The sequence below is a fragment of the Heloderma suspectum genome, chromosome 3 (assembly GCF_057233095.1).
Source record: "Heloderma suspectum isolate Gila_16-S chromosome 3, 16-S_ref, whole genome shotgun sequence".
Lineage (NCBI taxonomy): Eukaryota > Metazoa > Chordata > Lepidosauria > Squamata > Helodermatidae > Heloderma > Heloderma suspectum.
Genome location: NC_139460.1, coordinates 97,815,448 through 97,838,588, shown reverse-complemented (window position 1 = coordinate 97,838,588; position 23,141 = coordinate 97,815,448). Strand labels below are relative to the sequence as shown.

Sequence of the window (23,141 nt, the reverse complement as noted above, 5' to 3'; positions counted from 1 at the left end):
CGCCTTTGGCAGAAGCTTACACTTTTAAATGTGGATTATAAATTGCTCAGGAGAATACAGGGGCTGTATGAGAATTCTATCTTGCGTGTGAGAGAGTCTTCAGGTGATCTTTGAGGCCCCATTATTGTTAACAAAGGAGTGCGCCAGGGATGTTTGCTTGCACCTCTTTTATTCAATCTATATCTTAATGATATGGTTCCCTACTTATCTAATCCAGACTTCTTCCCACCTCTTTTAAAAGACAGGAATATTTCAGTGTTATTATATGCAGATGATGCTGTTCTCCTGTCATACACCCAGGTGGGGATGCGTAGGCTTTTAAGAGCCCTAAGCTCATATTGTGTGAGAGAAGCCCTTCAGGTCAACTACGAAAAAACTAAAATCTTAGTCTTTGGCAAAAGGAGGAAAAAATACCGATGGCAGCTGGATAACCACCTGCTTGATCAGGTCAACAAATATAAATACCTAGGAGTGACATTTCAAAGTTCAGGATCTTGGTCGGAGCACTTGAAAGCAATAGCCCTGACAACTAATGTAACTAGTAATGCCATTCTTCGTTTTGCTGCTGGACCAGGTGGTAAGATGGTGGCCCCTTTAATAGAGCTATACAAGGGCAAATTACTTCCCCAAATATTATATGGGACACCTGCCTGGACCCATGCTAACATTGCTTCATTGGAGTCAGTGCAGCATAAATTTCTATCCAGAGTACTCGGGGTTCCCAGATCCACTTCTAAGGCCATTGTCCGACTAGAAACAGCTTGTCACTCAGTGGGAATGCCTGTTCAAAAAGCTGCCACTTTCTTCTGGTTAAAGATAGTGTTCCAACTGGCCTCCCCCTTGGTCTTATTAGCATATGAAGCTATGGGAAGGGGCTCATGGGCAGACAAGATAACCACATCTATCTCTGAGTTGGGCTTTTCACAATCATATTTGCTTGCGAGGGGCTATGATACAGCTAGGGATGAAATTTCAAAGAGGTTACAGGATGTTGATATTCAAACAACAATGGCTGTTGCTGCTGAAAGTCGCTCTAACAAGATCTATAAAAGCATCATGACCTCTCTGGGGAAGGCTCCCCCGTATTTGATTTCCATCACCTCACATGAATTGAGATGGCTCATGACTAGGTGTAGACTGAACTCACTCCAATTGATGGAGGTGAAGGCACGTTATAGGATCCATCATGGCATGAGTGCAGATTGCCCAGCTGGTTGCCCCAAGGTAGAGGACATGGTACACTTTTTAGCAGAATGCCCATTGTATATCGATTTGAGGAAGCAATATCTTGAGCCCCTATTAGCTGTGCTTGAGGATACTTCTGGTGCAAGCATAACTCGATTATTATTAGCTGGAACAGATCATTATACATCATATAGGACTGCTAAGTTTGTCAGTCAAGCCCTGGAGAGGCGAAAGTCATTGACTGTTATAAAAAAACTAAATCCGTAAACATGGTAATAATATTCTGGCAAATATTGTTTTAGGATTTTAAAATGTTTTTAACTTGCTCTTCTTAGTTATTTTATTAATAATTTGTACTTTGGTCTCCCTTTTGGGTTGATGTGAGAATTCTATTTGTTTTGTGTGCGGACGGCCTGATTGGTTAAAAAGCAATAAACTGTATCTGTAATCAAGAATAAACCCTGGTTTGCAATTTCGGAGCCGTAGGTCAGATAACACGGTAAGCTTTGGATTCCTGATTAGCTTAGCTGCTCTTGTGAGTAGAAGGAACCAAGCAGGACTGAACAGGCTGCATGTACCCGCACACAGCTTGTCAGTGGCAAGCCAAGATTGTCCAGAATTCAGGATTATTATTGCATGCAAAAATGGCCAGAGTTTGGAAATGATTGACTAGAAAGAAGAGTGAAAGGCACTGTGTGTGATAAGTTGGAGCAGCAATTAAAATCACATATAAATCTAACTATAGAAGGAATTATTATAAGCTAACATTTTTCATTTTTATTTTATTTTTATTTATTTAAGTTTAAGGGAAGGTTATCACATTACTTTGGGATATTATGTAATTATCATGAGTTGATTTAAAAAGTCAGTTCAAGATGTTGAATAGGATGTTTAAAGATACTCCTGCATTGTGAGACCTTTTAAATATCACACCAAAGCAATCACTAGTCCCTGTTAGTTATATATAAAAGCTATTCACACATTAAAAAGTGACATTTTGCTCTCTTACCTTGGTTACACATTCGGCAGTTGGCTTGAACATGAGAGTATAAGGAGTTGTTTCGCCTGGGGCTACATATATAAGAGGAGGGCCAAAGAAACAGCATCCCTTTAAATTGGCTTTAAGTTTCCAATCTTGTTGACTCATGTTAGTCTGAAACAGAAAGGCATCCAAACAAAATCTCTGAAGACACAACAAATATGTGCTGCCAGAAGACTGCATAGTGTAATGGATAATAAAAAGAATCTCAACTCAAGACTGCAATATCAAGATACTAAAGCTCTGGGATATTATTTTATTTTTTAAATAGAGTGGAAAGTTTCCATTATTATTATTATTATTACTATAGCACCATTAGCAACTTACATGATAAAATAAACAACAGGGGAGAGAACAGCAAGAGAATAGGAGAAGGAACAAGTCTAGCAAGGGATGGATTTGATCAAATATAGTTACATGTACTTAAACTTGGTTACAACTGGGAATAAGGATTAAGGGAGCAATCGTATGGCTGCTAGACAGCAGCTAGATGGCCATAGGATATCCTGTTTTCCAGGAACCGATCTCCCCCCACTTCCACGCTGCCTTGGAGGCAGTGCAGAACAGCCCTGTCCTCCACACTCGCAAGAGGAGTGCGGAGCGGCCGAAAAGGGGCGTGTCTGGGGGGGGGTTCTGGGGTGGGGAGGGCGGAAATGCCTGTATGACATACCCAATGTGTCGTACCACAGCCTCTTTCCCCACTCAGCCCTCCCGCAGCTAGACAGCCACAATCGGCTGTCTAGCTGAAAATGCAAGGCAGGAGGAGCACGGAGGGAACAATCCCCTCCGTGCTTCTCCTGCCCTGCATTGGATCGGCGGTTGCCTCTGAGTTCGGAGGCGGACGCCTATCTAGATGGGATTGCACTCTAAGTAAGCTGAAGGTCTCCTGGGAAATGTGGGGTTTGAATGTAAGCTTATCTGTGAGACTTATACAGTACCTAGTGTTGCTTGCTAGACTGGACTTTGGAATGCATAACTTAGCTTCCATGGGTTGAATCATACAGACAATGGCTTGGATCCAAAAGTAACTTAGTAACCATAGGCACAATCCTATGGGGATAGTCGACCACCTCCAAACTTGGACGCGGCCGACTATCCAATGCAGGGCGGGCAGAGAGTGGAGGGGAACTTCTCTTGCAGCTAAATGGCTGATTTCGGCTGTCTAGCTAGAGCACTTCAGAGCAAGGGGGGAGGCTGGATGGCACATAGGAAGCATTGTAACAGCACTTCCACCATCCCCTCCCCACCCCCAAGGACATCCTTTTTTGGCTGCTCTGCACTGCTCTTATGAGCATGGAGCCAGGGCTGAACCACGCTGCCTATGAGGCAGCAGGAGAGAGGGAAGGGAGATGGTTTTCTTGGAACTGACCTCAGAGCACTGGCTCCAAGCTTGGTTCCCAGAAAATGAAAAATCCTATGGCCGTCTAGCCACTGTCTAGCGGACATAGGATTGCATCCTTAAAGAAGTTCACAGAAGGAACATTTCCTGCCCCCCCCCTTCCCCCCAGGAGCCACTTGTGTGCCCTGAAAAGTTTCTCTGGAGGGTTGGGAGCCCTTCTGAATAATGTGGGATATGGCATGGGGGGCAGAACTCTGACCAACTGGGGGTGATTTTCCCTTCTCCCAGCAGCCCCTCACTCTGACATTTTTCAGGAGGGTTCTCCTGACTTTCCAAAGACGTGTTTCAGGGGGTGCAGATAATTGTAGGGGGAGAAGAGGACCTTCCATGAATGTCTTTAAGCTAATTTAGCTTAGGATAAGCCAGTGTGTTTTTCTACTATTTTAGTGCAATTATACACATGGCCAAAAGTTATACAAGATCTTCACAGTAAATGAACTTTTATTACTTTTATTTTATACTGTAGTTTGAAACGTTGAAACTTTTATGAAGTATCTTACATAGTATTTTATGGTTTTAATTGTTGCAAACCTCCTAGAGACCTTCAGCTCTTGGGAGGTAAAGAAATGTAATAAATAAACATATTAACTAAATGCAGGAAGAGTTCCCAGCCCTATTTTCCATCTATTTACACAAATACATTTTTTGTTTTTGCTATGCCAGTATTTTGAATCCAGTAATGACCAGCCTTATTTAACTTTTATGAAGCAAATGGACATACTATTGGGATGTCTTGAGTCACTGCTTGAAATGCTGGAGTCACAAACTCTAGTTCAGCCTCAGCAGTATGTGTATTCACCACACATTCTATCTTAAAGAGCCGCATGTCATACATAGACTGTAGAAGAATCTGGCAAGGATATCGGCCAGGATATTGAGGCGTAAACGTTATGGGAAGCTCAACTGCATCTTCTCCTGTGGGGAAAAAAATTAATTGTTTTGGACTGTGTACACAAACTGTACTATAAACCTACAGATATACTGAAGATGCCTGAAACCTCTTTTAAAAAATGGACAAAGCGCGCTTTTTTAATCTGATGGGACACTTGCAACTATATGGAAACTGAGTAAAATAGTCAAAATTTACAAATTCTGGTCCAATCAGTTTCACAACTCTTATATGGAGTAAACAGCTGCAATTAGGAATCTGAATAAGAATAATTAGGCTTTTGCTACTACCTATTTATACAGTTATAAAGTTATCAGTTCTGGATTGGGGCTAGTTACATGATATTGTTAAGAGGAAGTTATTCCCACTATTTAAAAGGGATTACCTGATTACACAACTGTTTACACGCATTCACACACATGAAAATGTTATATCTCAAGATGCATGATGCAGGTCAATGTACTACCACTGTACATTACAACAACAACAACAACAACAATAACACTGATTTAAGCATCTTTTGTGAAAGTGGCTTCACATACCAAAGCTACTGGCTTATCACATTACCTGCAACAACACCTCTAAGATAACAAAGATTCTTGCAGCACCTTAAAGATTAACAATTTCATGTTGGAATAAGCTTTCATGGACTGGTCCATTTTATCAGATGCTAAAATAAACATATAGCTAGCAAATAAAATAAATTTGCTAGTCTTTAAGGCGCCGCAAGACTCATTTTTGCTGCAGTAGACTAACATGGCTACCCTCTGAACACCTCTGTAAATTGCTGTAAATGAAGTGACAGAACAGGAAGATAGCAGCCTTCAGTTGTACAAGCTACATACCTTCTTCTCATAAATCTCACAGAGAATCTTTGAAAGAAACATTGGAAGAGCTATAAGGATTTCTGCATGTGAATCCACACATATCTGTGAATCCATAGTCTAAGAAGATATGATGAAGGAGATCTGCGATTAAGATCTTTGCGAGGGGGGTAGTTAAAAGCATCTGTGGTGGAATGAGCAAACCACATCAGTCTTGTGGCACTGGAAAAGGAGTTCTTAACCCTTTCCCCTTAGGTAATTTTCCCAATTTAAATCACACACACAAATCTATTGACCTGAGAAGAAAAACATATAGGTACTATATGAGTAGCTTATATTATTTCCTATGCACCAAGTAGTAGCTCTGAGAAACTATTTAGATTGGCAAAATCACAGAAGGGGAAAGTTAGCCTTTCCTCCCTCAATACCTCAGCCCCAATATGGTTCAGTTTCCTCTGCAGCTGCTTTTAACGTCAAAAAAGTGGGACATCCTCAGTTGAGCTATGGCAGGACTGTGCCAAAAATGAAGGTCTAGAAAGCTGGAGGAGGCCCCCACAAGGCAACATGGCTAACACTGCAATCCTATACCCACTTACCTGGGAGCAAGTCCCACTGAACTAAATGGGACTTCTCAGTTGGCACACATAAGTTTGCACTGTCATTGTACTGCCCTCAGAAATTCTGGATAAACCTTAAAGAGTGTTCCTTCTATCCACTACTTTGTGTGAAAATACAGTAGCTAATTCCAGATTTAAATGGCTACGTACGGTGTCTTCACTGGCAATTGGGCTTTCCTGGTACAAAATGGTTTTCAGTGGCAAGTCAAAGGCCTTTCACAACTGGTAGTTGGAAACAAAAGGATATCACAGTTTCTGGAGTTAATACTTTCCTCGCTTGAACTCTTATTTCTTTTGAAAAAGCTCAAATTCAGGAAAGGAATAACACAGCATAATATTATGTGCCTCCAACATTACCAGGCTATCAAACAGATTATAGATTGCACCTCAGGTTCAAACTCTCTGAAATAAATTAGCTTGTTCTCTCATAAAGGCAAGATTAATGACCTGCTAATTTATGAATTATTACCTCTTTTCTGTTTTGTCACCAAGTTATTATCCCCACCAGCTATCTTCCACAAAAACGTCCCACATTTGTCAGTTATACAAGTAATAAAACTCACTCACTTATTCCTGGCTCATAAATATATTTCCTTTGAATTAGATTGTAACCATCTCTTATCATTCATGCAAGACACAGCAGCGCAGAAAATACGTAAATTAAGTGATGTATCAACCTTGCGGTATATAGCATAAGTACATTCAATACTTGAGTACAAAACTCACTTCATTTCTTTACATAGAAATATTTGCAATTATTGTCAGCATGAATATACTAAAGGAGAAACTGTAGTAACAGGAATAATTTTTAGGTAATATGCCCACATTATCATCAGTACAGGACCAATTTCCCTAACCCCCTATGCTCTATTCTTTCTCCGAATAGTTACCAGGGATTGGGCACACATCGTAATTTGCAGGTTTTATGGCACACCAAATAACATCTTTGCCCACACTAAGGGCTGCTTTTCATGATAAACTTGCATTCTGGATCTGACACCTCAACTACAGCAACCCTCAGTACAGCAACCAAGAGGTTAAAATTTAATGACCAGAAGAGTTGTATTTTGCTCACTGCAAACAATTCATTTCCATTACAGCAGGGCAATAAGTAGTTCAGCTCATATCCTGCTTCCACTGTACACCAGGGTAAGTAGTAGTAGTAGTGGGGGGTCTGATGTTCTGTGATAATACTATTGTAAACGTGGTTGCTCCCGTCCAAAACAAAAGATCTGTACACATAAGCAGCCCTCCACATGTATTGCTGTTGTTGATGCACATCTGAATTCACATCTCCATCAGCATCAAAATGCTCATCTGAACCTTACTGAATTGGCTGGATATGTCTTTTAATGAAACATGGGGGTGAACATCTGCTTCTAAAATCACTAGTTGTGACACATGATTAGACAGATGTCCATAACTACACCTAAATACTACTGCTAATCTGAGATCAGAATACTAATACACATCTCAAAAAGTTTGGAAGTTAGAACACATAAAACTTAAGAAAATATAAGTATATTAATAAAGGAAAAGAGATAAACTTGTGAGAGAACCTTGCCTATTATCATGCTTGGTATGTAAAATAAAATATACCACCCCATGGAACTTTACCAGAAGAGAAACAGGATCACAATAACATTATATTGGCGAACAGGTTAAAGCTCCAGGAAATTACTTTGAAATAAAAGATGGTTCTGATTACACTCAACACTGAACAAGTATCTGAGGCAAAATTCATAAGGCATATAGACAAAAAGATGATAAACTGTTCTTGAAATAATATGAAGGTGTATTTTACATATATACAGAGATATTCAGGAAATAATGCTTTCTAAATAGTGTTATTAAGTATGTAAATATTTGTACCTTCTCCCTGTGTCCAGCTTGCCTGGCCACAGGGAGGATTTTGCGGGGGGGGGGGTAGAGGAGACAAATGGAATGCTATTGGTGTTCCTGGGTGGCACCACTGGAGAGGGGAGGGGCTTACCGGGCATTTTAGGCTGAGGGGCCCCTCCCTTCTGCCTCTTTGAAGCATGGCTGCAGAGCAAGTGGAACATGAGCTCCTGCAGCTGGCAAAGAAGTAGCCAACTGCAGGGAGCTGGGCGGCTTTGCCCCCCTCCCTCTTCAGAGTTGGGCAGCTCACCTCCTCTCAGCTTCTGAGGCTGGCGTTGTGGCTTCTGGGGCTGTGTGGGGCTTGATTTGAGTGGCGGCAGCAGCTTTGGGTGGTGGTGTTCCCCACTCGCCAGGCAGCACGGCCTGTCTCAGTGCAAAGTGGGAGGCTTTCAAGCTTCTACTGGGCCTGTAGGTCCAAGATTTGTTGGGTGGGCCTCCAGGGCCTCACCCCCCTCCTCCAATTTGGTTTGTCTCTCAGCATTTCAGCCAGTAGACTGGGCATCCCCTCCCAGGTTTTTTGCTCAGTGGAGGGTAGAGCCCGGCAGGGTAACAGCGTTTGGGGTTGAATCACCTTGTAGGCGGAAAATTTCTGGCCCTTCTGGAAGACATTCCCAGGGTTGCCTCTGAGTATCAACACATACACACACTGCCGTTTTAGGGCATCAGTGCTAGCCCTGGTGGGCCTTTGAAAATTTTGTAATCCTTCATCTTCTTTCTTAATAGCTGTATCTGGATGGGCCTATTGGTTTTATTATTCTCTGCCAGGATTCCATCTAAGAAGGGGATTGGGGGGAAGAAGGGGAGGGGGAAGGCCCCCCCCCCCGATAAACAGCAGTTTCATAGGGCTGATTCATCCTTGTCTGAGGATGATAGTCCCAATATGGCTGTGCTTCTTTCCAGGTTAAAGGCAGTTGAAAAGGATAGGGAAATTTCTGCATCAGTCATTCCTCTTCAACAGAGCGTTAGGAATTCTGGGTCAAGCTTAACTAGGAAGCAGGCTCAGAAGAACCTCTTGCTTTCCATTCCAGACAGGTTGGATGCTCTGGAGGCATCTCCTAGCTCTGTTCAAGTGCAAGCAGCAGCGCCAATGGAATGTTTCTTTGTCCAGGGACCCTATACAAGAGCCAGCGTCAGTTTCAGCTGCAATTCCAGTCTCCAGTAAGTTTGCCTCCACATCTGCTGGCCTGGTGGCACCTGGCCTGGGACAGATACCCGATTCTTCTGCAGTAACCTTTCAGGGCCAAGGTGAGAGTGCGTTGCTGAGGCAATCGTCCCTTGGCAAGGATAAGGCCCATTTATGCCTTGGGAGTGGCTTCCCTGGATGTCTGCAATGGGTTGGCCTTTGCCTCAAAGGGGGATGTTCCTACTGCCCAGACCTTGGGGGCCGTGCTACCTCTTCCTGGGGGCCTGTCTGGTGTTTCCAGCACAGCTGTTACCATGGTGACACCAATCCTGGATCTGGTGTTACTTTGCATTCCGAACAGGTCCCTGTACGAGCTAACCCCCCCATCTACCGCTGTTACCAGGGAGTCTGATACCGCATCTGGGGCCGGGGCTGGGGCCATTCAACTCCCGCCAACTTCAGTGGTTACTGCTCCTATTGTGACCCCTTCTGAGCCTGCTTCTCAGCAGGCCTCGTCTGTCACAGCAGCTTGCACAAGCTGTTTGGCATAGCACTGTAATCAGCAACCCTGTGGCTCTGGCAGTCGGCCATGGCTAACAATGTTCCTTATACCAAGGCTAGTAAAGATGCAATTCCAACTGGGAGTACATCTATGCCCCTTGGGTATCACTTATTGCCTGCAACCAGGGAAAAAATATTGAAAGGGGAATTTGTGGATGTATTCTCCTTGTTATTCCAGGAATCGGAATCGAAGGACAAGGAGAAGTCCAGCGACAAGGACCAGGAGCGGGTTAGGCATAAGGTCTCTTGCACTGGGCTAATTGGTTGTCTGGTTTTCTCATCTATATGGGTATTATACAGCAAAAATACCCAGAGAGGGGTTGGATTCTGACTAAATATTTGGATATCATCTACAGGATCTATATGGAATATGAGGGCAGGGCTTGGCTGGCCTCCGATGAATCATTTCATATGCAAGCTGCCTTAGACCCTGCCCTGCATTGGGATGCCAAGGATCATGACCTGTGGCTCCAGTTTATGACCCCAGCTAGGCAAGGTTTGGGGACAGGTCAGATGGTGGCCACATAATATGTAAACAGCAGCCTGCTTCAGCCCTTAAGGCCAGAGCAGGGCAAGTGGTTCAACACCACTTGCTCTGTTGGGAATTTAGTTCCAGGGGCACCTGTTCTAAACCCTCATGCAAGTTCTGCCTTGCCTAGCTGGGGTCATAAACTGGAGCCACAGGTCATGATCCTTGGCATCCCAACGCAAGGCAGGGTCTAAGGCAGCCTGCATATGAAATGATTTGTGGGGGACAACACAGTTGTATTAGTTGCCCCAAGACTAGAGGTTGGTAGGGAGCAAGCCATGAGGGGCAGGGTAATAGGAAACCAGGCGGGGGCAGCAGCCCCCTCCAAAAGGGTCCCAGCCTGGTTAGACTAGAGCATCTTAGGTGCCTTCTGATATGGAGAAGCAGTTTTCTGAGGCATTCCGGATTTATTTTCAGGGCCAGCATCGTGCTCAGTTTCCCTGGAACCAGAAATCGATCCCACGTTTTGAACATTTGGTCAGGGGGAAAAATGATAAAGCGGTGGCTGCTGGCAGGGTCATTGGTAATAGGAGGGGCAGAAAATGGACCAATCTTAAAGTGACTCCCCTGGGTATAGTGCCTAAAAAGGCACCTGGAGAATACAGGTTGATTCATAACCTGTCTTTTCCAAATGAGGGATCAGTGAATGATACTATTCCGGAGCACCTTTGCTCTGTACATTGTGCATCTTTTGATTCTGCAGTTTCCATCGTAAGGGTCCGTGGTCATGGGGCCCTCATGGGCAAATGCAGTAATTGCCGTTCCGCCTTTTACCTATCTGTCCTGATTATTTTGATCTCTTCGGGTTCTGCTTTCAGAGTTCTGCTTTCTATCCAATTTTACGTGGATAGAGCTCTCCCTATGGGGTGCTCTATTTCCTATGCTATGTTTCAGAAATTCAGCTCCTTTCTGGAGTGGGCTCTTAGAGATAGGTCAGGGTTATAGAGTACTGTACATTACCTTGATTATTTTTATTTGCTGGCCCTGGGGATTCTACCCAGCATGCCTACTAAATGCAGGAGTTTTCTGCCTTGTCGGAGGAATTGGGGGTTCCTTTGGTTAAGGAGAATACAGAGGGCCCCTTATCAGTTATTCTGTTTCTTGGGACTGAGTTGAATTCTGTCGCTCAATCTTGCAGGTTCCCTAGCAATAAGCTTTTGGCCTTGAAGGAACGAATTTCAGTTGTGTTTAGAGCTTAAAAAAAATGGCATTTCATACCCTACAGGAAGTTGCTGGGCATCTTAATTTCACTTGCAGGGTGACAGCACCTGGCAGGGTGTTCCTGAGGCGCCTGTGTGGGGCTACGCAGGGCTTACGTTTACACACCATCGCATCAGAGTGTCTTCTGCATGAAGGCAGACTTGCAGGTTTGGCTGTGCTTTCTCAACAAGTTTAATGGCATTTCCTTCTGGAGACGGGAGCTATTATTGGCAGCTGAGCTACAGATACACTCTGACACATCTGGTGCCTTTGGTTTCGGAGCCATTTTCTGGGATCGCCAGTGCTCCGGGCTGTGGCCTGAGGATTGGTTACCTGCAGGCATTAGTAGGGATCTCACTTTTTTTTTTAATTCTTCCCCATCTACATGGCAGCATGTTTGTGGGCTGAACAGTTGTCGAACTCTGTAGTGCACTTTTGCTGCGACAACCAGGCCACAGTCCAGGTCATTAATTCCCTGTCATTCCATAATCACAGAGTAACAGTTTTAGTCAAGGCATTCACTTTGCAATGCCTCAGGTTTGATATTTTGTTCCAGGCACAGCATATCCCTGGCTTGGACAATGCCATTGCCAATGCTTTGTTGCGTAACCAGGTACAGAGGTTTTGAGACCCAGCTCCCTGGGTACAGGAAGTGCCGGAGACCATGCCAGCCGAGCTTTGGGAGAGTGGTGGAATGAGGCTGAGCGGGCCATGTTGCGATCCATAGCACCTAGCACGAAGGCTTCTTACTTCGAGGCAGGTAGGCTTTCAAGGCTTCCTTACAGCTGCAACAGATATGGCCCATTCCAGTAGAGGCCTCTTGCAATTCTGTGTTCATGCTCAGAAGAGAGGCCTTTCTGCTCGGACCACTGGAAGTAAGCTCTCAGCACTTGCCTTTTGGTCCAAACTGAAGGATGTGCCCACCAACACTGTTGGTTTTATGGTTCAGTGAGCTCTTTAGGGTTGGGCAAGGGTATCTCCAGCAGTACCTGACTCTCGGCTTCCTCTGACGCCAGATATATTGCTGGGTCTGTGACCACCTCTGTGTAACTCTCAGTACGAGGCTATCCTTTTCCATGCTGCTGCCTTGACAGCATTTTTCAGAGCATTCCAGATCTCGGACTTGTGGGAGCCAAGGGTGATCAGTCGGGGTGAACATTACAATTTAGGGATATTCAACTTTTGCAATTGGTTGTACACATCCAACTGCGGAGGTCTAAGATTGTTCAATGTGGTAGAGGGATGCAGGTGTCTCTTTTCCCTGCCCCACGAAGCTGGCCTTGAAGGGTCTCAGTTTAGGTGCGTTTCGTTTTTGTTCAAATGCATTTCGCATTGGGGCTGCTTCAACGGCTGCATCTATTGGTTTTTCAGTGGATAAGGTGCAGTGAGTGGGTAGGTGGCACTTCAAGGCTTATAGGGCCTTTGTGAGGCCACTACCTGGGCACTAGTTTCATGTTCTGTCTTGTTTCCCACATGTTCAGTTTTGTTTCCTAGATCACTGGAATGGCTGGGAGCCAATGCGTGTGCTTATTTGTGGGTACAGAGGGATGGTATGGATCCTTGGGCCCTGAACAGGGCCCGCAAGAAGGTGAATAGGTAATTCCTTATCCAGTCAGTGTGATGGGATTGTAAGACATCCAGATGTTTCCCATGCATGGAATATGCGTGGTATATAGGCAGGATGGGGTCCATCTATCCGACATAGGGAATTATTTGTTTTTGGCCAATCTGCAAGGGTGTGCTGGAATTAATTCAGCACAGGTGAGGGGAGCTAAGCAGAGGCCTGCCGTCCTCCTGTGGTGGTTTTGTGCAGGCATCTTTGGGGGGGTTATAGGGTTGGTGAGCATTTGGAGGCACCGTTTCAGTTGACTGATAAGGCCTGAAACTTCCAGCTCAAGGTTTTGTGACCTCAGTTGGAAGATAGGGATTGCCTTTGAGGTCAACTCTACTCAACCACTTGGAGTTTTGCGGCCTGAGGAGGGGTGTCAGGGGAAGGCCTCCTGTCCCAAAATTGAGGAGTCCTGAGGGGTGGTGATCAAAGACACCACAAAGAGACACAGCAAATGTCTTGCCCAGTACAATGCCAGGCTACTCTGGCTTAGAGAAGGTGCCTGCTTAGTTTGCCCTTCACAGATCTGAACAATTTCAATAAATGTGGCCCAAATTTCATACCAAATACTTGTGTCTCATCTCTTTATTTCCCCCCTGCTTTCCCCATAAATGTCTCCTAAATTGAGTAGTGAAAATAAATGTGTCAAAGTTAGGTCTACTGAGCATAAAAGTCAACATATTATGAATGATTTTCTAGCCTAAGAAATAAATTTGGGACATGATATTCAGTCCTTTTACAATACTTTTAAACTGACAAGTTTAGTGGAGGACAATTGGCTGGTTGGTTTGTCTGTTTTATTTATTGCGAACTTTAGTAATGTGAACATTACAATGTGTCACATTTATAAATCATTTTTAGCCTACTCATATTCACAAACATACTTTGATAATCTTTATACTTTAAACCTGAGTCCCCTTCATACATGCAGCCACCCATGTTGCTAGCTGCCATAGTGCAACCACATGGGCAGAGCACCACAAGCTGAGAAGCCACTTATACAGTTTAAGAGTACTTTGAGTACAACATTTTTGCACAGGGGTGTGCTGCCATGATTAAAATCTGTATGGACTGCATGGATGACAACTCACATAAATGGCTGCATGATGAGTACCTACCGACCCAGTCCCTGGAGAATGGAACATCTCAGCTTGACAGCCGTGATGGTAAAAACAGATTTCTGCCCTACAACTCCTGCTTTGGCTTTATCCCTTGCTATGGAGGAGTAGCTATTGTCCTACATTTCACTACCTCTTGAGGCATGCAACTAAAAGCATCCCTAGCTCCAAAGTTCATTTAACAAGAGTTTAGGCAGGAATAAGGACAGGAAGATAAATACCCTATGAAGCACTGAACACCATTCCTATACTAGGATTTGGGGGGCAATATATTTATATTGACTCAGTACTGCAACCCCTCCTGAGTCCTTGTAATAGGGTGGATATAAACCTAATAAAACACAATACGGTCTTCCACGGTGGATGCTCCAATATACATATGGTGATTGAGCAAGTAGTGGCTGCCCTATTCTCTTCCATTTGGTAATTACAGAACTCTAGTTCATATTGGAGAATGCACATAGCCACCAGAACCAGCAGACTGGGGAAAATGCATATATTCAGTTGATGTCAACCATTCCATATGCTCATTTACAACTAAAAATCAAATGGTTAAGGGTCAGTCTGCCTCTGAGAGAAAGGTTATCAACCTCACAGGTAGTGACTACTGCACCTTGTACCAGATCTTGTCCTCAGTACTGTTCCCTGAGAGTTGCTAATTTCTGTCCCACTCCATTTTGCCAGTCTCCATGATGGTCATTGTTGCATCAGTACTATCATGATTACGAACAATCCAAAGCATATTGGTCCCAATCTCACTCACCGTCTGGTTACTGGAAGCATTATTTCCTGTCATGTTTTAACTGGAGTGGTTCAAGGAGATCCCACACACTAGAGATGAAACCACTGCTCCCCCAATCTGATTCACCTGTGTGCTGCTTGCCCTTCATCAAAGATGGAAGATAACAAGGGAATTCCTCTGCCCCTGCCCCTTCACCAAGCTCCGCACCTGGTAGGCTCCAGGCCAGGAAGCAGGGCTTGGGGAGGGGCCTACAGAGAAGCTGAAGCCTCCATTGAACAGATCGGCAACCTCTGTGCACCAGATTAGGCTCACAGGCCAGAGGTTGCCCTGCCCTGTTTTATGCCTTTAAAAGCAGACATTAGCTAATGATATCTCAATGCTGTGAAAGGTTTAATGGTTCTGACCATTTTAATATGCTTTTTCCAGCTTACGCATGAATAGCCTATTGAACTTTTTCCTAATTATTTGTTTATATTTTAATGTGGTGTGTTTTCATGGTTGATCAATAGACATTCAGTGTTGTTGTTGTTGTTCAGTCATTCAGTCGTGTCTGACTCTTCATGACCCCATGGACCATAGCACGCCAGGCCTTCCTGTCCTGCGCTCTCTCCCGGAGCATGCTCAAGTCCATATTCATTGCATCGGTAATGCTATCTAGCCATCTCATCCTCTGCCGTCCCCTTCTCCTTTTGCCTTCAATCTTTCCCAGCATCAGGGTCTTTTTCAGAGAGTTTTCTCTTCGCATTAGGTGGCCAAAATATTTGAGCTTCAGCTTCAGTATCTGTCCTTCCAATGAGCACTCAGGGTTGATTTCCTTTAGGATTGACTGATTTGACCTCCTTGCAGTCCAGGGGACTCGTAAGAGTCTTCTCCAGCACCACAGTTCGAAAGCATCAATTCTTCTGTGTGCAGCCTTCCTTATAGTCCAGCTCTCACAGCCATACATTACTACTGGGAAAACCATAGCTTTGATTAGATGGACCTTTGTCAGCAAGGTGATTTCTCTGCTTCTTACTATGCTGTCTAGGTTTGCCATAGCTTTCCTCCCAAGGAGCAAGCGTCTTTTAATTTCATGGCTACAGTCACTGTCTGCGGTGATCTTGGAGCCCAAGAAAGTAAAATCTGTCACTGCTTCCATTTCTTCCCCATCTATATGCCAGGAAGTGATAGGGCCAGATGCCATGATCTTAGTTTTTTTAATATTGAGTTTCAAACTAGCTTTTGCACTCTCCTCTTTCACCCTCAACAAGAGGCTCTTTAGATCCTCTTCGCTTTCTGCCATTAGGGTGGTATCGTCTGCATATCGGAGGTTGTTGATAATTCTCCCGGCAATCTTAATTCCGACCTCTGATTCATCCAACCCGGCATTTCTCATGATGTAATCTGCATATAAGTTAAATAAGCAGGGTGACAATATGCAGCCTTGTCGTACTCCTTTCCCAATTTTGAACCACTCGGTTGTTCCATGTCTGGTTCTTACTGTTGCTTCTTGACCCTCGTACAGGTTTCTCAGGAGACAGGTAAGGTAGTCTGGTACTCCCATCACTTTAAGAATTTGCCACAGTTTGTTGTGATCCACACAATCAAAGGCTTTAGCGTAGTCAATGAAGCAGAAATAGACGTTTTTCTGGAATTCTCTTGCTTTCTCCATGATCCAGCGAATGTTGGCAATTTGATTTCTAGTTCCTCTGCCTCTTCGAAACCCAGCTTGTACTTCCGGTAGTTCTCGGTTTGCATACTGCTGAAGCCTAGCTTGTAGGATTTTGAGCATCACCTTGCTGGCATGTGAAATGAGCACAATTGTGCGGTAGTTTGATCACTCTTTGGCATTGCCCTTCTTTGGAATTGGAATGTAAACTGACCTTTTCCAGTCTTGCGGCCATTGTTGAGTGTTCCAAATTTGTTGGCATATTGAATGCAGCACTTTAACAGCATCATCTTTTAGGATTTTAAATAGCTCAGCTGGAATACTGTCATCTCCGCTAGCTTTGTTGTTAGTAATGCTTCCTAAGGCCCACTTGACTTCACTCTCAAGGATGTCCGGCTCAAGTTCAGTGACCGCACTATCATGGCTATCAGGGACATTCAGATCTTTCCTGTATATTTCTTCTGTGTATTCTTTCCACCTCTTCTTAATCTCATCTGCTTCTGTTAGGTCCCTGCCTTCTTTGTCCTTTATCATGCCCGTCTTTGCACAAAACGTTCCCTTGAGATCTCCGATTTTCTTGAAGAGATCTCTAGTCTTTCCCATTCTGTTGTTTTCCTCCATTTCTTTGCATTGTTCATTTAAGAAGGCCTTCTTGTCTCTCCTTGCTATTCTCTGGAACTCTGCATTCAGTTGGATATATCTTCCCCTTTCTCCCTTGCTTTTCGCTTCCCTTCTTTCGTCAGCTACTTGTAAGGCCTCATCAGACAGCCATTCAGTACTCTGTAACTAAAACAGGGGTGGGTATGAGCTATAGGCTAAATCTGTCCCTTTTAGGTGGCAACAATTTCTACTCTTAATAAGTTGGTTTGCTTGTTTGACAAGGGTATGGGTGGAGGGGGAGGAATCCCCTTGTTATCTCCCATCTGTGATGGAGGGCAAGCAGCAGGTTTCATCTCTGGTGTGTGGGACCTCCTTGTCTCTCCCCATTTGAAACATGATGGAAAATAACTCTCCCAATAACCAGACGGTGAGTGAGAGTGGGACCAATATGCTTCAGATTGTTCATAAGCATGATAGTACTGATGCAACAGTGACCAACATGGAGACTGGCAAGATGGAGTGGGACAGAAATGAGTAACTCTCGGGGAACAGTACCAAGGACAATGTCTGGTACAAGGTGCAGTAGTCACTACCTGTGGATCTTCTGGAGTGAGGTTGATAACCTTTCTCTCAGAGGAAGTCTGACCTTTAACCATCTGATCAGTATCCAAAAAAAGAGCTGGGGGTGCCTTTTCTATTGGTGGAATATTAGGCAATGTAATGGCAAACCTTCCCAACAGAGGAGAAGAAGGCACCTCTAGGTCCAGCAGTTGCTGAACCCATTGGTCACATATTGATTGTGACAAGTGATCAAGTCCCCAAGGGCCTGGCATGGCTAGCTCTTTGTCTCCTATAGAAGCCGACATTTCTCTTTTCCTTCATTTCAGACAGCTCTGAAGGTAGTGAAGTGTGCCACTTGAAAGTAGATTTCAGCTTGACTAGAAGCTTAGAGCCCAGTGTCAAGGGTAATCCATGGCACTAGGAGGGTCGACCAGTACTGAGCCTTATACTAAAAGCGACGGTCCCAGGACAGTAACAGGATCTGTAGAAGTCAAAATCACCTCTAGAGAGACACTGCATATGACGTCAACAAGCTGATCCATTAATATAGTGATGGAAGATGCTGGTGTAGAACAGAATGTCTACATCTTGGAATGTGGTGACTGGAATCTGCCACCTCAAGTGCCTTCTCTCAAAAGAGAGCCCTCAAGTGGGACATTCTATTTCTCTGAGCTTGCCATGTGAAGATTTGACAGTGTTTTCATGAATCCATGAGGTAAGCTTTGCCCAGACACAGGAGGCAAAGGGAGTGAGGCAACCTTCTGGACAACAGGAACCCAGGAATATGCCAGCGAATACCACCCACCAAAGGTTGAATGAAGAAAAATGAAGAAAAGTCAAACTGTCAAATGGACAGAATGAATACAAGAAAAGAGAATGACAGAATAAATAATAAAAAAGCAAAAAAACCCTCCAAAACATGTCCCTCCCCCCTTCATCCAGCTGAAGAGCATTCTTTGATGCTCCCACTGTGGGGGTTGGAAAGGAACTGAGGGGGAAAGCAGGAGCCACACCCTTTGAGCGTGCTATCAGAGAGTGGGGCGGGGTGCCTACTAAAACTCTAGGCTAGCCATGGAAACTTCCTGAAATAGGCTTTAAGCAAGCACAGAACCAATATTTGGGATTGCACAGAGACCATGACGGAGTATTTTAACATGGTAAAGAAAAGCCAGTTTTGTATTTTCTTCATGCCACAGCACTACAACAGAGGACTTATGCAAAAAAATGTCACGAATTCCAGTTGGGTGCTCTGAACACTGAAGAGGCTGGACAGGCTTGAAGCCAACTCTTTTCACTGCCACAGCAATGGTTCAGTGATCTTTAAATTGACCCTTAAGACAAGGGCAGCAATGACTAACAGTGTGAAATGGACAGGCAACTATGTAAAATTATTTCATCCAGATACATGAAAAAATGTGTTAATGTCAAGATGAATGTGTGGTTTATGTGCTGCAAATAAAAGGCTAAAGACTCTTTCGAGATTTATAATTTGTGAAAATATCTTGTCAGAAATCTGGTAGACAATTCTGAAACGTTTTATTTTTGTGGTTACATATTCAAAATACTTTCCATATGCATTGCTGAGACTTCCAGTAACCATGTTAATCATTGAAATTTTTGGATAACAAAATTAGTAATTGGCCTTGTTGTATGACCATTTCACCATACAGCTTTGTTGTTCAGTCGTTAAGTCGTGTCCAACTCTTTGTGACCCCATGGACCATAGCACGCCAGGCCTTCCTGTCCTCCGCTCTCTCCCGGAGCGTGCTCAAGTTCATATTCATTGCATCCGTGATGCTATCTAGCCATCTCATCCTCTGCTGTCTCTTCTCCTTTTGCCTTCGATCTTTCCCAGCATCAGGGTCTTTTTCAGAGAGTTTTCTCTTCGCATTAGGTGGCCAAAATATTTGAGCTTCAGCTTCAGTATCTGTCCTTCCAATGAGCACTCAGGGTTGATTTCCTTTAGGATTGACTGATCTGACCTCCTTGCAGTCCAGGGCACTCGTAAGAGTCTTCTCCAGCACCACAGATCGAACGCATCAATTCTTCTGCGCTCAGCCTTCCTTATAGTCCAGCTCTCACAGCCATATGTTACTACTGGGAAAACCATAGCTTTGATTAGATGGACCTTTGTCAACAAGGTGATGTCTCTGCTTCTTGCTATGCTGTCTAGGTTTGCCATAGCTTTCATCCCAAGGAGCAAGCGTCTTTTAATTTCATGGCTACAGTCACCGTCTGCGGTGATCTTGGAGCCCAAGAAAATAAAATCTGTCACTGCTTCCATTTCTTCCCCTTCCATATGCCAGGAAGTGATGGGGCCAGATGCCATGATCTTCGTTTTTTTCATGTTGAGTTTCAAACCAGCTTTTGCACTCTTCACTTTCACCCTCAACAAGAGGCTCTTTAGATCCTCTTCACTTTCTGCCATTAGGGTGGTATCGTCTGCGTATCTGAGGTTGTTGATAATTTTCCCAGCAATCTTAATTCCGACCTGTGATTCATCCAACCTGGCGTTTCTCATGTTGTACTTTGCATATAAGTTAAATAAGCAGGGCGACAATATACAGCCTTGTTGTACTCCTTTCCCAATTTTGAACCAATCGGTTGTTCCATGTCCGGTTCTTACTGTTGCTTCTTGACCCTCGTACAGGTTTCTCAGGAGACAGGTAAGGTGGTCTCGTACTCCCATCTCTTTAAGAATTTGCCAGAGTTTGTTGTGATCCATACAATCAATGGCTTTAGCACAGTCAATGAAGCAGAAATAGCCATTTTTCTGGAATTCTCTTGCTTTCTCCATGATGCAGCAAATGTTGGCGATTTGATCTCTAGTTCCTCTGCCTCTTCGAAACCCAGCTTGTACTTCCGGTAGTTCTCGGTTCACAAGCTGCTGAAGCCTAGCTTGTAGGATTTGGGGCATAATCTTGCTGGCATGTGAAATGAGTGCAATTGTACGGTAGTTTGAACACACTTTGGCATTGCCCTTCTTTGGAATTGGAATGTAAACTGACCTTTTCCAGTCTTGTGGCCACTGTTGAGTGTTCCAACTGTGTTGGCATATTGAGTGCAGCACTTTAACAGCATCTTCTTTTAGGATTTTAAATAGCTCAGCTGGAATACTGTCATCTCCGCTAGCTTTGTTTTTAGTAATGCTTCCTAAGGCCCACTTGACTTCACTCTCGAGGATGTCCGGCTCAAGTTCAGTGACCGCACTATCATGGCTATCAGGGACATTCAGATCTTTCCTGTATATTTCTTCTGTGTATTCTTTCCACCTCTTCTTAATCTCATCTGCTTCTGTTAGGTCCCTGCCTTCTTTGTCCTTTATCATGCCCGTCTTTGCACAAAACGTTCCCTTGAGATCTCCGATTTTCTTGAAAAGATCTCTAGTCTTTCCCATTCTGTTGTTTTCCTCCATTTCTTTGCATTGTTCATTTAAGAAGGCCTTCTTGTCTCTCCTTGCTATTCTCTGGAACTCTGCATTCATTGGGATATATATTCCCCTTTCTCCTTTGCTTTTCGCTTCCCTTCTTTCCTCAGCTACTTGTAAAGCCTCATCAGACAGCCACTTGGCTTTCTTGCATTTCTTTTTCTTTTGGATGGATTGAGTTGCTGCCTCCTGAACAATATTACGGACCTCTGTCCATAGTTCCTCAGGCACTCTGTCTATCAGGTCTAATCCCTGAAATCTATTCATCATATCCACTGTATATTCATAAGGGAAATGATTTAGGTCATACCTGAATGGTTTAGTGGTTTTCCCAACGTTCTTCAATTTAAGCCGAAATTTTGCAAGAAGCAGCTCATGATCTGAGCCACAGTCAGCTCCAGGTCTTGTTTTTACAGACTGTATAGAGCTTCTCCATCTTTGGCTGCAAAAGACATAATCAATCTGATTTCAATACTGACCATCTGGCGATGTCCATGTGTAGAGTCGCCTCTTGTGCTGTTGGAAAAGAGTGTTTGCTATGATCAGTGTGTTCTCTTGGCAAAACTCTATTAGCCTTTGTCCTGCTTCATTTTGTACACCAAGGCCATGCCTGCCTGTTATCCCGGTGATTTCTTGACTTCCTACTTTAGCATTCCAATCCCCTATGATGAAAAGGACATCTTTTTTTGGTGTTAGTTCTAGAAGGTTTTGTAGGTCTTCATAGAACCGATCAACCTCAGCTTTTTCGGCCTCAGTGGTTGGAGCATAGACTTGAATTACTGTGATGTTGAATGGTTTGCCTTGGATTCGTACTGAGATCATTCTATCGTTTTTGAGATTGTACCCCAGTACTGCTTTTCCCACCCTTTTATTGACTATGAGTGCTACTCCATTTCTTCTAAGGGATTTTTGCCTACAGTAGTAGATATGATGGTCAACTGAATTAAATTCACCCATGCTTGTCCATTTTAGTTCACTGATTCCCAAGATGTCGATGTTCAATCTTGCCATCTCATGTTTGACCACCTCCAGCTTACCTTGATTCATTGATCTTACATTCCAGGTTCCTAAACAATATTGTTCTTTACAGCATCGGATTTTCTTTTCACCAGCAGACACATCCACAGCTGAGTGTCCTTTCGGCTTTGGCCCAGCCGCTTCACTCTTTCTGGCGCTACTTGGAAATACTCTCTGCTCTTCCCCAGTAGTATATTGGACACCTTCCGACCTGAGGGGCTCATCTTCTGGCGTCATATCTTTTAGCCTTGTGATACGTTCCATGGGGTTTTCTTGGCAGGAATACTGGAGTGGGTTGCCATTTCCTTCTCCAGTGGACCACATTTTGTCAGAACTCTCCGCCATGACCTATCTGTTTTGGGTGGCCCTGCATGGCATAGCTTATGGCTTCACTGAGTTACGCAAGCCCCTTCGTCACAACAAGGCAGTGATCCATGAAGGAGTACCATACAGCTACATAAGCTCTATTTCTTTCAGTGGGAGTCTTATTGGCACAAACTTTTAGAATACTGATAAAGCTCCACCTTAAAGCTTTTTTCAGGCACAAACCTTTCTGAATATTCTGAAAAGCTATCAGAAGCTAGTGAAAATTATTTAAGCTTAAGTTCTAGAAGAGACTACAATTAGGGTGGCCACTTACAAATCACCAAAAGAGGATTTGTGCCAATAAAAATAGGATATGCATTTCCACAAAAATAGCATATGCTAATGTATTGTGTGTGCTAATTTATATTTACAAATTTAGAAACAATTGTTAGAATTTAAAACCTCACAGGCAAAGGAATTAATTTACCACTGAAATCACTCCTAATAAATCCTTCAATTTTGAGAGCCAGTGTGGTGTAGCAGTTAGAGTGTGGGACTGGGATTGCGGAGACTTGAGTTCAAGTCTCCACTTGGCCAAGAAGCTCACCGATGACTTTAGGCCAGTCACTGACTCTTGGCCTAACCGACCTCACAAGATTGTTGTGAATATAAAATGGAGAGGAGAAGGATTCTGTATGCTGCGCCTTGGGCTCCTTAGAGGAAAGGGTGGGATATAAATGTAACAAATAAACAAAATTAAATTAAAAAATGCAACCCACTCCCAAATCACTGAACTGAGTTCCTCTTCAATTAATTTCTCACTTAGAAGTTCATAGAAAGAGAATTCT

At 43.8% G+C, this 23,141-nt stretch overlaps 1 protein-coding gene across 1 annotated transcript in view; it reads right to left on the bottom strand.

Annotated features, from left to right (window-relative positions):
* Positions 1–23,141, bottom strand: part of CFAP47 (cilia and flagella associated protein 47) — a 410,934-nt gene that overhangs the window by 232,451 nt on the left and 155,342 nt on the right. The window contains exons 46-47 of the mRNA XM_084843965.1: positions 4,345–4,538; positions 2,195–2,338 (exon numbers count right to left, since the gene is read on the bottom strand). Coding sequence (XP_084700091.1) covers positions 2,195–2,338; positions 4,345–4,538 — 338 coding nt within the window. The remainder of the gene's footprint in view (positions 1–2,194; positions 2,339–4,344; positions 4,539–23,141) is intronic.